This window comes from Zonotrichia leucophrys, chromosome 8 (genome assembly GCF_028769735.1).
Source record: "Zonotrichia leucophrys gambelii isolate GWCS_2022_RI chromosome 8, RI_Zleu_2.0, whole genome shotgun sequence".
NCBI classification, from domain to species: Eukaryota; Metazoa; Chordata; class Aves; order Passeriformes; family Passerellidae; genus Zonotrichia; species Zonotrichia leucophrys.
In genome coordinates, this window is record NC_088178.1 from 979,286 (window position 1) to 991,831 (window position 12,546).

General features: G+C 43.7%; 1 protein-coding gene across 2 annotated transcripts in view; it reads left to right on the forward strand.

The window, feature by feature from the left end:
- The window catches only part of NOTCH2 (notch receptor 2), a 96,045-nt gene that overhangs the window by 41,635 nt on the left and 41,864 nt on the right, over window positions 1–12,546 (forward strand). Inside the window, exons 6-11 of one of the 2 annotated variants that reach the window (XM_064720418.1) lie at window positions 3,958–4,191; window positions 5,434–5,589; window positions 7,022–7,210; window positions 8,277–8,390; window positions 9,478–9,591; window positions 11,626–11,940. In XM_064720418.1, the coding sequence (XP_064576488.1) occupies window positions 3,958–4,191; window positions 5,434–5,589; window positions 7,022–7,210; window positions 8,277–8,390; window positions 9,478–9,591; window positions 11,626–11,786 (968 nt within the window). In that variant the 3' untranslated portion in view covers window positions 11,787–11,940. Of the gene's footprint in view, window positions 1–3,957; window positions 4,192–5,433; window positions 5,590–7,021; window positions 7,211–8,276; window positions 8,391–9,477; window positions 9,592–11,625; window positions 11,941–12,546 lie in introns of those variants that run through there. The other variant, XM_064720416.1, reaches the window with a different exon arrangement.

Sequence of the window (12,546 nt, forward strand, 5' to 3'; positions counted from 1 at the left end):
CAGAAAGCAAGCTTGCCAACTACATGGCTACAAAGAATTATATTTATTTTGTTACAGTTAAGTCAAAGCAGCATCCCATAAGTAAATTGTTTCAGAATTGAGAACTCATCTCATTTAGTTTTAAATCTAACTAACCTGGCAGAGAGAAGTCTTCAATTAGGAGCAAGGTCTTTTCATTAAAGTACTCAATAGTAAAATGCAACAGTTAATTGTTCATTTATGCCTCTTAATATGTTGAATTGGATTTCCTTTGTTTTTAAAACAAATTGCATTAAGGTGCAGCTCTGATTCATGTTCATAATTAAACACAAATACAATTGTATTGCAAAAGGGGCATTAGAGATTGGAGAAGCCAAGAATCCAGATTCAAGGAGCTCAAATGTGGTATGTGTCTTTAAAATACGGTTCAAGTGCTTGAAGAAGTTTAAACTCTGTATTCTTCTCTTGTGGAGGCATTGATTGACCTTTTAAAAGTTTGGTTTAGTTTAGGGCTGCAGAAAAATGGAATGGCCAAGAACATAGGGTTATTGCAAGGACATCAATGATGTCACTTGGTGCTGTCCTTTCTAGAAGTGGAGAGCGAGCACTAGTAAAAAAAATACTAAAAAAATGCCTACATGTTGGTCTTACCAGTGCCACTCAAAATGGGAAGTCAGAACCAAGCCCTGATAGTTTATATGGGCGATTACTTAGCCCATCTTTGCTTAAGAAAACACCACAAACAACTAAAAAACATCCCCCAACAGCAAAAAAGATAGACATTAAAAGCATTTACTGCCATCCTCAATCACCCTTGCCAAAAGCCCAGAGAATGTTGCATGTTGTGTGGGGAGTTGTGTTGCGTTTCGTGTGTGCAGTTGTGTTGCATGGTGTGTGTGCAGTTGTGTTGCATGTTGTGTGGGGAGTTGTGTTGCATGGTGTGTGTGCAGTTCTGTTCAGCCAGTCAAAAGGCAAATGATTTTTTTGGGGCACCACACTGTGGAGCGCTGTGGCTGAAAGCTCTCCGTGCTCTGGCCGAGCCAAAAGGATGTGAGCTCTGCAAGGGTTCCTCAGAGAGGGAGTCCTTTGATCTGGCTGGGCCCCCTCCAAGAACAGAAGGAAAATCACTTTTATAAAAAGCAAATAAGCTCTTGATTATTTTTTCCTGGAGGGAGTGGGTTGTGCTGGGCTGTGAGATACGTGTGACTGCTCAGAGCCAGCCCCAGCTCTGGCTCCTGCCAGGGTGGCCGCTGATAAGGCAGCACTGAGAGCTCCTGAATAAACCACTGCTAGTGTGACAAATGCATGGTTTGTGTGCTAATAATGCACAGAGGTGTTCCACAGATAACAACAGCAGGGGATCAACTTCTCCCCAGCTCTTTCACTGAGCAAATCCGGAATTGGAGATTAATTCTGAAAACTCCACTGTAATTATCATTGCTGTCAAAATTTTTATGGTTTTCCAAGTGATAAAATTGTTGTGAAGTAGTCCTACCCAAGAATGGAACCTATGCCCAGAACACAGTTGTGCAGCTTATTCAACTTATTCTTTTAATAATAATTTCATTTCTTTGCCCCTAAGTGGGAAAAAAAAAATAAATCCAAGTCTCATGGGATCAAAGGCTAGGATTTATCCAAGTACTTTGAAAACAAAAAGAATCATGAGTGTAGTAGATGGAGATGGTTATGTTTGGATGTTTTTAGATTCCTGCTCAGGATAAATGTTTCAGTTTGGTGTGTTGGAGGAGGGTGTGTCTCTTGCATCATTATTTCTGTGCCATTAATAACCAATGTGACTTATCAACATCTGATAAGTATTTTTAATTTGGCGAGCCTGAATAAACTGGAGCCCAGGTGCATTGGCAGAGAAGACCTGTGGCCTGCTCTTGAATTTCTTATTCTTGGAATATGAGGGGAATTCCATGCAAATGTAAATGTGCAGCAGATAGAGTAGCTGGGGAAGAGAAATCTTGTGGTAGAAGGTTTTTACTGAAGAGTAAATTTACTGAAGAGCTTTGTCCCAAATAACAGCAAGCTGTTGGAAGCCAGTGAGAGAGGAGATGGTGTCAGCTGGGCAAGAGGGAAAGGTCACATCAGACAAATCAAATCTCACTCTCTGATAAAGGGCCATCTTCTGATGCTGTGTGCATCCTATCAATGTTTTAGGAAGAGTGGCAAAAGCAAGTTACCAAGAAGTGTTAAAAAAAAAAAAAAAGTAAAGTATCAGTGCATAGAGGGTTTTTAATGTAACTGAAAGGAGAGAAATAGTTTATCAAGAAGAAGATTGTGGACTGTGACCAGTACTCTGTGGTTGCACATGTGTACCCATATGCCAGCCTGGGGAGAAATGAGCTGGTGTTCAGGAGGTTTTATCTGTTCAGGAAACCCAAAATGACTTGAAACTTCAGCTAAACAATTTTGGCTTAAAAGTAAACTGTGCAAATTTAATGGGGAAGATGAATAACTGTTGAAGCAAAATATTATTGCAAGTGGTAGGTTCTCCAGATTTTGATGTCAAAGCAAGATGAATTTCAGCAAAAAAATACTTCAGTAATGTGAATTGCAGAGCTTTCCCTAGATGTGACTGTAAGTTCAGTATCCTCTGAAAATTATTTCATTCTTACTGGCCTGTTGGTCCTTTTCCTTAAATCTCTCTGAGAGTGTACATTTGTTTTCTTCTCTCTAATATCTCTGGTTGTAAAAACATTTTTGATTACTTATTTTGTTACTGAAAAAAAAGGAAAAAACGTCTCAATAACCAAGAAACCCCCAAGTATTTGTGATTGTCTGTACAATACCTGGGGCAAGGCAAAGTAATATTTCAGGTGGAAGAGTTTTAAGAATTCTAGTCTTGCTTACTGGGTAATCATCATTGAACAATTATATGGGAATAATTAAATTCTCCTGACAAGTGTGACCTTGCTGCTGACCTGTTGATACTCCTTTGGCCAAGATTTTCTTGTCATACCATCTTTTCTCTTAGTTCCTGTGGCTGCCCTGCAGGGAGCCCTTCATTCTTCTTGCTTCTCACCTCCTAGCAGATGTATCTCCAGTGTGCTGCAGGCTGCCTGCTGGCTCTTGCACTGTGTCTTTTTTAAAATAATTATTTTAAAGTCATTCTTTTAAAGTCATTTGCAGCCCAGCTCCTGCTTTGGGGTTCTTTAGGGGTGCTGGTTGTGTTTGCCTGATTTGATGACAGTGCTGTGGAAGCTCTGGCACTGGAGCATGCTGGAATTGAGGAGCATCAGCTGGGGGACTACAGCATTCCCTTTGGTCATGTTGTCTGTGCAGGAACCCCCTTGAGTCCGAGCACCTGAGGTGGATTAAACCTGCTCCTTTCTGTGCCTCAGTGCAGGAGTGACAGGGGTGGGATGGATGGGATGGACAGACACCAGAGATCTCTGCAGCCAGGTCATGGAACTTGTGGTTTATTGCAAAGGGCCTGGGTGCAGGGCCCTGCTGGGAGCTGCCAGCCACAGCTCGGAGCAGGCCCCAAAGAGGGAACAGGGAGGGTAGTCGAGAGTGAAGGCCAGAGCGGAGGGTAAAGAGAGGTAGAGAGAGTGAGGAAGAGTAAAGAGATGAGAGAGTTCGAAATAAAAGCATTCTGTTAATATCATAATCTCTCATAATATCTAATACTAAGAATACAGATCATATAGCATTTACATACAGCCTGTAAGAATCACTACATTACCACACTGTGTTACATTTTAAGCCCTAAAAACTCCTCTTTGGACCCCTTCTGCCAAGCTGGCAGGGTCTGCTCTGACCCTTGGAGCTGTCTACAAGCAGAGGGTGTTGTTCCATCAAAAGGGGATCACCTTCAGCTGGCCACACCATTGTTTTCCAGTTTAGTAACTAAGGCATCTCAAAGCTTGCTTTCATTTCAATCTCACTTACAGTTTCCATATTCTCAAAACCTTTTGCCAGGCAATGACATTGATAAGGCTTTCCTGTTTCATCTCCCCCACTCCCCAGGCCAGTTTTGCACCGAGGATGTGGATGAGTGCCAGCTCCAGCCCAATGCCTGCCAGAACGGGGGCACCTGCACCAACCACAACGGGGGCTACGCCTGTGTCTGCGTCAACGGCTGGAGCGGGGACGACTGCAGCAAGAACATCGACGACTGCTTCACTGCCTCCTGCGCCAACGGCTCCACCTGCATCGACAGGGTGGCCTCCTTCTCCTGCATCTGCCCTGAGGGGAAGGCAGGTGAGGGCACACCGCTTGCACAAGTCTGGCACTCGCATGGAAGGCGCTCCCTGGGGTTTAGGCGCTTGTTCAAAGTGGGGTGTTGACTCTGCGCGCTTCGCCACCAGGAGGAAACTTGTCCGTGAGCAAGGGGCTGTTAAACCCCTCTAACCTGGGACAAAGAAGTATTTGTGTCATGCTAGAAGACTAACTTAGTGCAGTTTAGGTTGCAAGGAAAGATCTTTTTCCAGCTGTCCTTAAAAGCAGCTCTGGTCCATGCGCAGTGGTGAGAGCGCTGGGCATGGAAGGAAGATGTCAGGATGGCAAACGTGTGACATGGAAACACACGAGGTCCCAGCTGTGTTTCCAGGGGAAGCCTATGGCACAAGAGGGACCCCTCACTCCTTGATGAACTGAGAATTGATTATCTAAAGGGTGGTGGTGGACTGAGAGTTGGTGATCTGAGGGATGGATGTATTGGGAATTTGGTGGGCGGAGGAGGAATGTTTTTGGAGGGTTTTCATTCTGAGTTTTGTGTGTGTTTCTCTTTATATATAGTTGTAGGTTAATAAAGTTTTTTTTTCTTCTTTATTCCAAAGCTGGAGCCTGCTTTGCTCTATTCCTGGTCACATCTCACAGCAGATACCAGGGAGCATATATTTTCATGGGGACACTGGCATTGCACCAGTATCAAACTGTGACACTAGCCCTTAGCAGAATCTGTATTTGCTTGAGAAGTTGCACATGAATGTGACTTGCCCTATGCCCTTTATAATAATTATAGGAATCCAGAAACCAAATTTAGGTATTTTTATGTGAGTGTGTTAGGACCTCACTGGTATAGTGGAAAATGTTCTGGTTTAGGTTAGGTGGAAGTGTATCTCCTAACTACATGGAAATAAAAGTGATCTGCATGTCTGAATTAAAGTGAGCTTCATGTGCACCTTTTCAGATGTCAGAAAAATTATCATGCTGGTTTGAGAGAAGAGGTAGTTAACTGCTGCAAGATCGAGATTTTGATAATGGTCAGCCATTTCCCTGGTTCAGAAGTGCTGGACACACCTCTAAAGCAACAGAATTTGTATTTAAATATGATGTTCAGTAAGTGTGTGATGAATTCCCTGTGGTAGTTCAGGGCTGAAGCCTGCTTAGGTTTCTTGCTGTGGGAGTCTCTATCTGAAATACCAGGACACAGAATGTGTGTAAAATACAGTCTGACTGCTTCATCTCTCTATTTTAATAAACTCTTGGATGCTTCTTTAGGTCTTCTGTGCCACTTGGATGATGCCTGTGTTAGCAATCCGTGCCAGAAAGGTGCTCTCTGTGACACCAACCCCGTGAATGGAAACTACATCTGCACCTGTCCCCAGGGCCATAAGGGAGCAGACTGCACTGAGGATGTGGATGAATGTGCAATGGGTGAGTTTCTGTTTGCTCTCTGTGAGTTCAAGAACGCACATTTCGTCATTTTCTCCACACACTTGAGACTCCTTTTGTCCCCTTCCATTTCAGTGTCTTCAGATGCATTTTAAACTTGTGTGAGAGCTGGGGCAAAGGGCTGAGCTGGAATAGTTGTCCATGTTTGAGCTGGAATATGAAAAGCAGGGGGATGCTTAGCCATTCTTCCTTGTGCAAGAGGGCTTTAGCACTGTGTGGGGAGTGCCTGCAAACAGATGTGATAATGAAGCTGTCCCTTAGAACTGCAGGGTGCAACGAGAGCACCGCAGTTCGTGTGGGAGCTGTTGCAGCTACGGCCTGGGTAGAAATATATCAAGGCTGTTTGACAGCCAGAATGTGGCTGGATCTTTTGAGTGCCTTCCAAGACTGGTGACCACGTGGGCTTTTAAAGCTGTAGTTCTCTGGTAGCATGCTGTTGTGTTGTTTTGGGGATTAACTGCACTCTTACAGACTTACTTACAGTTTTGTGAGTGCTCGTTCATGCTTCTAGAGAGTGATGCGTGAAGGTAATGCCTAACCAGCACATGGAAGGGTTGGAAAGAAGCTCTTCTTTGAATTTCATTCCTCAGTCTGCCTTGGACAAGAGTGCTGTTCCTTTTTGAAAACACAAAAAGGACAAGTTTGACTGTTTTGTGGCTGTGGCGGCATCTTGTCGGCCTCGGGAATGAAGTAAATGTAAAATGTGATCTGGAAATAAAGCCTTGAAAACATAATTAGTTCTCTAATCCCTGCTAGCTGATACTTAGCTCTTAAGAGCTGTCATTAGTAATATGGGACAGAGTTACTCCTCTGGTCCCCGATGGTGACAGCAATCCTTCTTTTTGCCCCTGATAGGCAAGAAACTGCCACTGTTTTCTTCAGTTTTCTTTTCCCCAGCAGGATGAACAATCTTTCCCCAATGTTACTTGCCAGAAAGGAATGCCCATGAAAAGACCACGACTAATAAAGGATGCTGTGGCTTTCCTGCTCTGGGGAGAGGTTTTCACAGAATCACAGAATAATGAGGTTGGAAGAGACCTCTAAGATCATCCAGTCCAACCCATGCCCTAACACCTCAACTAGACTATAGCACCAAGTGCCATGTCCAGTCTTTTTTTAAACACATCCAGAGATGGTGATTCTGTCACTCCCTGGGAAGAGCATTCCAGTGCTTTATTATTCTTTTGGTGAAGAATTTTTTCCTAATATCCAACCTATCCCTTCCCTGATGTAGCTTGAGACTGGTGGGGTTGGTCTCTTCCATCGGGCAGTCCTCTGGTTCTGTCAGTGCTGCCCAATGGAAGACACCAACCCCACCTGTCTGCAACCTCTCCTCAGGAAGTTGTAGAAGAGCAATAAGAGAGAGAGAACAATGATTTTGACCCACACACTTGTGTCTATCCCGTTCTTGCAGCAAACAGCAATCCGTGTGAGCATGCGGGGAAATGCGTCAACACCGAGGGCTCCTTCCACTGTGAGTGCCTGAAGGGCTACACAGGGCCCCGCTGTGAGATGGACATCAATGAGTGCCACTCCAACCCGTGCCAGAACGATGCCACCTGCCTGGATAAAATTGGAGGCTTCACGTGTCTCTGTATGCCAGGTGAGGGGAGGTTCTGACAGGGAACAAAGCTGCAGAGGGCTGAAGGCTGAGACGGAGCCTGCTGTGGTGGCACCAGCCAGGAGGAGCTGGCATTGGTGTGTGGGAGGGAGAAAGCAATTAGAGGGCTGAGAGAGAAACCAGTCTCTGCATCAGCCTGCTGAGCTGGGTATGTGTGAAAGTATTTGTTACTGTACCTGGTAAAGGGCATGTGCAGAGTCATCTGTCTCTCTGGCAAAGCCAAGCAGGTGCAACCTCTAAAAGAGTGACTGTGTTTTGAGGTATGCATATGGTGATTTCAGATAATGAATGGTGTTTGGGGTTTTTCTGTGCTTAAAATACCCCAAATAATGCAAGCTCCCATTGAACTGAGGAAGTCATTGTAAAAAAAAGCTACTTGAATGAAATTGTGCTTGTAAAATTTGCATGGCCAATGTAACCAAGGACCAATGTTAGTCTTCTGCTTTGCACTTTGATAGAAAGGGGTGAAAAAAGAAAAAGATGCAAGCTGCCAGTTGCACAGACTTATAAAGTACTAAAATCATAAATATAAATAAAGAATTTTGACCCCTGCAGGAGATCAGATGATACCCTGACAATTACAATGAGTTTTTATTAATATAGTATTTATTAATATATAATACATTTTGAAAGATGGAACAGGAAAGGCTAGTCCCAATTATTTCACCCTTCTTAATGTTTTTCTTGTACTCTGCCATTAGCTATAAGCCCTTGAGCTAAAACAATCTGTTGTTTGTTTATGTACCTTTTACAAAGTAATTAACCCCTTCTCAAGTGGAAGAAAACATTAGATGTGAATTCAGCATTGACTTCTGCTGTTGCTGGTTAGGTGAGCATCTTCAGCAACAGTGAAACCTACACAATCAACATCCCTTTTTAGCCTCTGGTGTATATTCTTACCTCACAGTTTCTGTCCACACTGCAAGCTTGCAATGAAACTCTGCTTAGACTTTCAGCACTGGTGTAAAACTCAGTTACACTCTCAAGGGCACTTTCTACAGCCTTCAGTCACCTCTTCTAATTTTTTTTTTTTTAATTTTTTAAACAGGTTTTAAAGGAGTTCACTGTGAAGAAGATATTGATGAATGCCTGAGTAACCCCTGTGTGAACAATGGAGTGTGTCTTGATAAAGTCAACCGCTTCCTCTGTGTCTGTCCTCCTGGTGAGTTCTGATTTCTGGAAGCTTTTCCTGCTTCCCCCTACCAAGAGCTGCACAGGTATTGTGGGTGAAATGTTTCTTGTGAGTCTCTGTTGTTTTTAGGGCAGTACCTGTTTGTGTGAGTTGCAATCACTATTAAATCAGAATAGTTTCATGTTGGTTGCAATAATATTGTGCCTGTAACTGCGTGAGCATTGACAGACAGTTGGACACCTCATCTAAAAGGGCAGCTGGCAACAAGAGCTTCTGTTGTTGTGGAAATTACAGTGAGATTCTCAGCATATTTTAAAGATCAGACCCTCTGCACACTTTTTGTCTTTTTTCTGAGGTTTTTAGGCAGAAGCTGATTTTGCATCAGTGTAGTTTATGGTGCATGCATGAGGAGTGAGATGAATTCGGCTCTACTAGAAAAGAAAAAGAGCTGAGTTGAGGGTCAATGTTAGCTGTAGAGTGAACATCACTTATTTTCTTCATGGGTTAAAAAAATTTTGAGTTCAGAATTTACATGACAAAAGCCTGCTCTGCAGCCCATCTTGTTAACTAATGATGTTCAGGCTCTTGCTTTGGTTCCTTCCTCCAAGAAGAATTCCTCATGGCTTTTTTCTTTCCTCAAACTGCCCAAGGATCTGCATCACCTGACATCACCTGTCAATACTTTGTTAACTATTTCAAGAACTATTTTGAAACTTCCAGTGCTATATTGCAGCACATTCCATACTGCTGCAGTAATTCTAGTCTGAAGACTCTAGTGATGTCTAGTATGCGCTGCTATTTTATTTTTAGCCTCTTGCTTTGATTGCCTTAAAGATTTTTATCAGTGGGCTCTCAGCTTTACAGGCAGGCATGCTGTCCAGTGCTGGACACTGCTTTATTTCTTTTTGGCTTGGCCATTTCAGTTTTAAGCTGACCTGGAGGACTTTGGAGGGTGGGTTTGATGAGGAGTGCGCCCACACAGGGCATGGTGTGTGTGCTTCGTGATGCCACTGGATGTGGATTGGCTGGGCTTGAGGGTTTGTTGGAGGTGATTCCTGACGGTGCAGCTGTCCTGGTGAAGCCCTTCAGTGACTCCTGGTTTCCCTGTGCCTCTCAGGGTTCAGCGGAGCCGTGTGCCAGATTGACATAGACGACTGTTCCAGCACGCCGTGCCTCAACGGAGCCAAGTGCATTGACCACCCCAATGGCTACGAGTGCCAGTGTGCCACAGGTCAGTCTGCTGTTCTGAGCCCCTGGGGGCAGAGGACATGGAGCCTAAGGACGTGAAAGGCTGCTCTCAAAGATGTCACTGGTTTTTTCTTTCTTTCTCTGAAATGCTGCTTGCTTGTTGCAGGGCTTTGTCCACTCCTTTGTGCAGGGAATAGTATTTAAGTAGAGGAAGCCTTTCACTTATGGCAGTTGAGTTCATAGTTGATGAGAGTTCTGCCTCCCTCTTTCAGCACCATCCTTTGCTTCCCAGAAGATGACAGCTTCTTCTGTACTAGCCATGGAATCCACATTTGGGAAAACACGAGTGTGATTTACCTCCCTCTCTCCCAAGTCAGATTATATCATGTGCACTTGGGAAACAAGAGATGGGCAGAGCACTGCTGCTGTGCATTCTGATTTCTGTTACATCAGAAGGCTCAATTGCATTTTATGTCAGAAGTTGCCTTTTATGTCAGAAGGCTAAGCCTGAAATGCAGTACCAGTTGTGGAAGAATTCCGCTCAGAGTTTGAGTGGAAATGATTTGAAGTGATTTGTCAGGTACCACACAGAAATTATGGCAGAGCTGTGGCCAGAACTCAGGTGATTTTTTAACGCCTGATGAGTTACATATTCAGAAGCGTCAGGTTTAATGATAGGATTTTCTTATCTCCAGACCTCCAGGGGTGATGTAGATATGTTCTTATCTTCATTTTTACATCTGGTCAAATAAGAGGGTTCAGAGCTGTTTGTTCTAATTCTCAGTAAGCAGCTACACTTGGTTGCTTTCAGTTCATGGTCCCTGATACACTGCTCATGATACAGATTCAGGCATGAAATGCCTTGGCTTTAGCTCTTCCATTGGGAAGATTTCTAATTCCTGGAGCTGTATTACTCCCAATAATGTGCAGTGAGGTTGGTTACATTTATGTGCAAAATTTCTCATTTTGAATCATTCCAATAATCAAATTACTAAGGCAAATTTGACTTTACTGCACAGAATGTAGCAAATTAGCCTAAAAATAGCCTGGTTTTTCTCACATGTGGTCTCCACCATTCCCAAAGTTCCTGAAGGGGCATTGAATTTGTTGAAAGAAGGAGAATGCAGTAGTTCTGACCAGGAGAGAAATAATTACTGTGGTCAGAATTTTCCTTTTGACTACTTCATGTGACAAACTAAGCAAAAAGAAGGAAAAGCTCAAATCTTCTCCAAACGTGGAAACTGTTTTAGTCTTTCTCAGGCTGGGGTGTGTTCAGATTGCTTTCATTCACTGAGGCTGCAGAGCTTATCAGGCCTGGGTGGGTCTGGGCAGTGTAGGGAAGGACAATGTGGAGAGCTGTGCCTTGAAAAGCAAATTCTGAATTTGGCACCAAAACTACATAAATCAGTACAGAAACTCTAGGTATCCCACCTGAGGAGAGAAGAAAAAAAAAATTGCTTCCATGAAGGCAAATGATGTAAAGGAGCATCTTCAGGCTGAAAGCAACCAAATGCATGTTACTGAAGCAGCAGTTCTAAGTAAAATCCTTGGTTAAATATTTGACTGAAAATGGAAGAGGGGATGCTGTATTAAGGCTGTTTTCCATCCAGTCTGAAGGATTCTCATATTCAATATTAAAATGGTTTTTTCCTAGTTGAACTCTTGTCTGCAAAGAGAGAAATCATGTTTTGGTGAGGTATGTTCAGTTAGGAGATACAGAAACATTCCTGATCTCCGAGTGGCTCAGTTGAGCTGCAGTAGCAGGCAAGGTAATGACTGTTGAATGAACGTGTGCTAAGCATTATATTTAATATTGACAGCCTTCTGTAAGACTGAAATGTGGAGTTCTTCCTGGGGGCAGGTCAGTTACTGGACAATGAGTTGGAGTTTGTTCTTGCTCTGCTCCTCCCATGGTGTGAGTGCTGTGTTTGTGTTGTTCCCTGAACGGGAATCGCCGGCTGCCGACGTGATTGAAAACTGCAAAATGTTTGGCCAAATGCTGTACAGATAGCTCTATTTACTGCTTGCTTTTTGTCTTTTCTTTCCCTTCTGGCATTATTCCACTTCTCCTTCCCAGTGGTAGATCATGGCTTTTCTTTTCTTGGGTTGTTTCAGGTCTTTCCTCTTTTATTTGTCTCTGCCCTCTTTTTTTTTCCCCCCCTCTGCCACCATTTCTCCCCTTATCAGTTTGTTTTTCCTCCTTCCCTAACATCTTTTTATATCCATCTCTCTAACTAGCTTCCCTTCCCTCTCCCCACCCACTTCCACACCCATTCATCCAAGCATACGTTCGCAGAACTTGGAAATGTTAGCCGTCACCTGGTATGTTTGACCACAGAAATAACCACAAACCTGTATGAAAAATGGGGAGCCTCTTATCCACTTGTAATACTCAGGTGAGAACCACTCTTCAGCTGTTGAAATTCCCTGCAGCTTGGTTTGTATCAGTCTCCAGTTGGTGTCTTGAAATTTCAAGTTCTGCCTTCCTGATTTTCAGCTGCTGGAAGGCAGCGTGAGCTGTTGCTCCAAAACCTCAGCTCTGAAAACAATTTATTTGAAATTGTCCCAGTTTTATATAGCTCTGCTCCATCAAGGAGAGCAGGGCTCTTGAGGAGGGACTTGTTTGTTGCTCCTAGCCTCTTGAACCCTCTAGCCCCTTTTGTGGATAGGTTCTGCCCCTGTCTGTTGCTCAGGATGTTTCCCAGCTGAAGCAGAATGAAACATTGCTGCCAAATTGCTGCTTGTTTCATTGCTCCTGACCAAGAGGTTGCATGCAGCCTTCAGTAAATTTGCACTTGGTGCTGGATTGCAGTTACTGAAAAGCTTCCCAGTGAAGGAGGCAAGAGACTTTCTAATAAGCAGGGCTGCAGAAGCTCTGACATGAGCCAGGGGAGTTCCCCTGGGAAGGTTTCAGCAACATCTTTGCAGTAATTGCTCATTTTAACAAGGTCAGCCCCACTCTGTCCCCCTGTTGCTGTGCAGAGGAAATAGTGGCAGG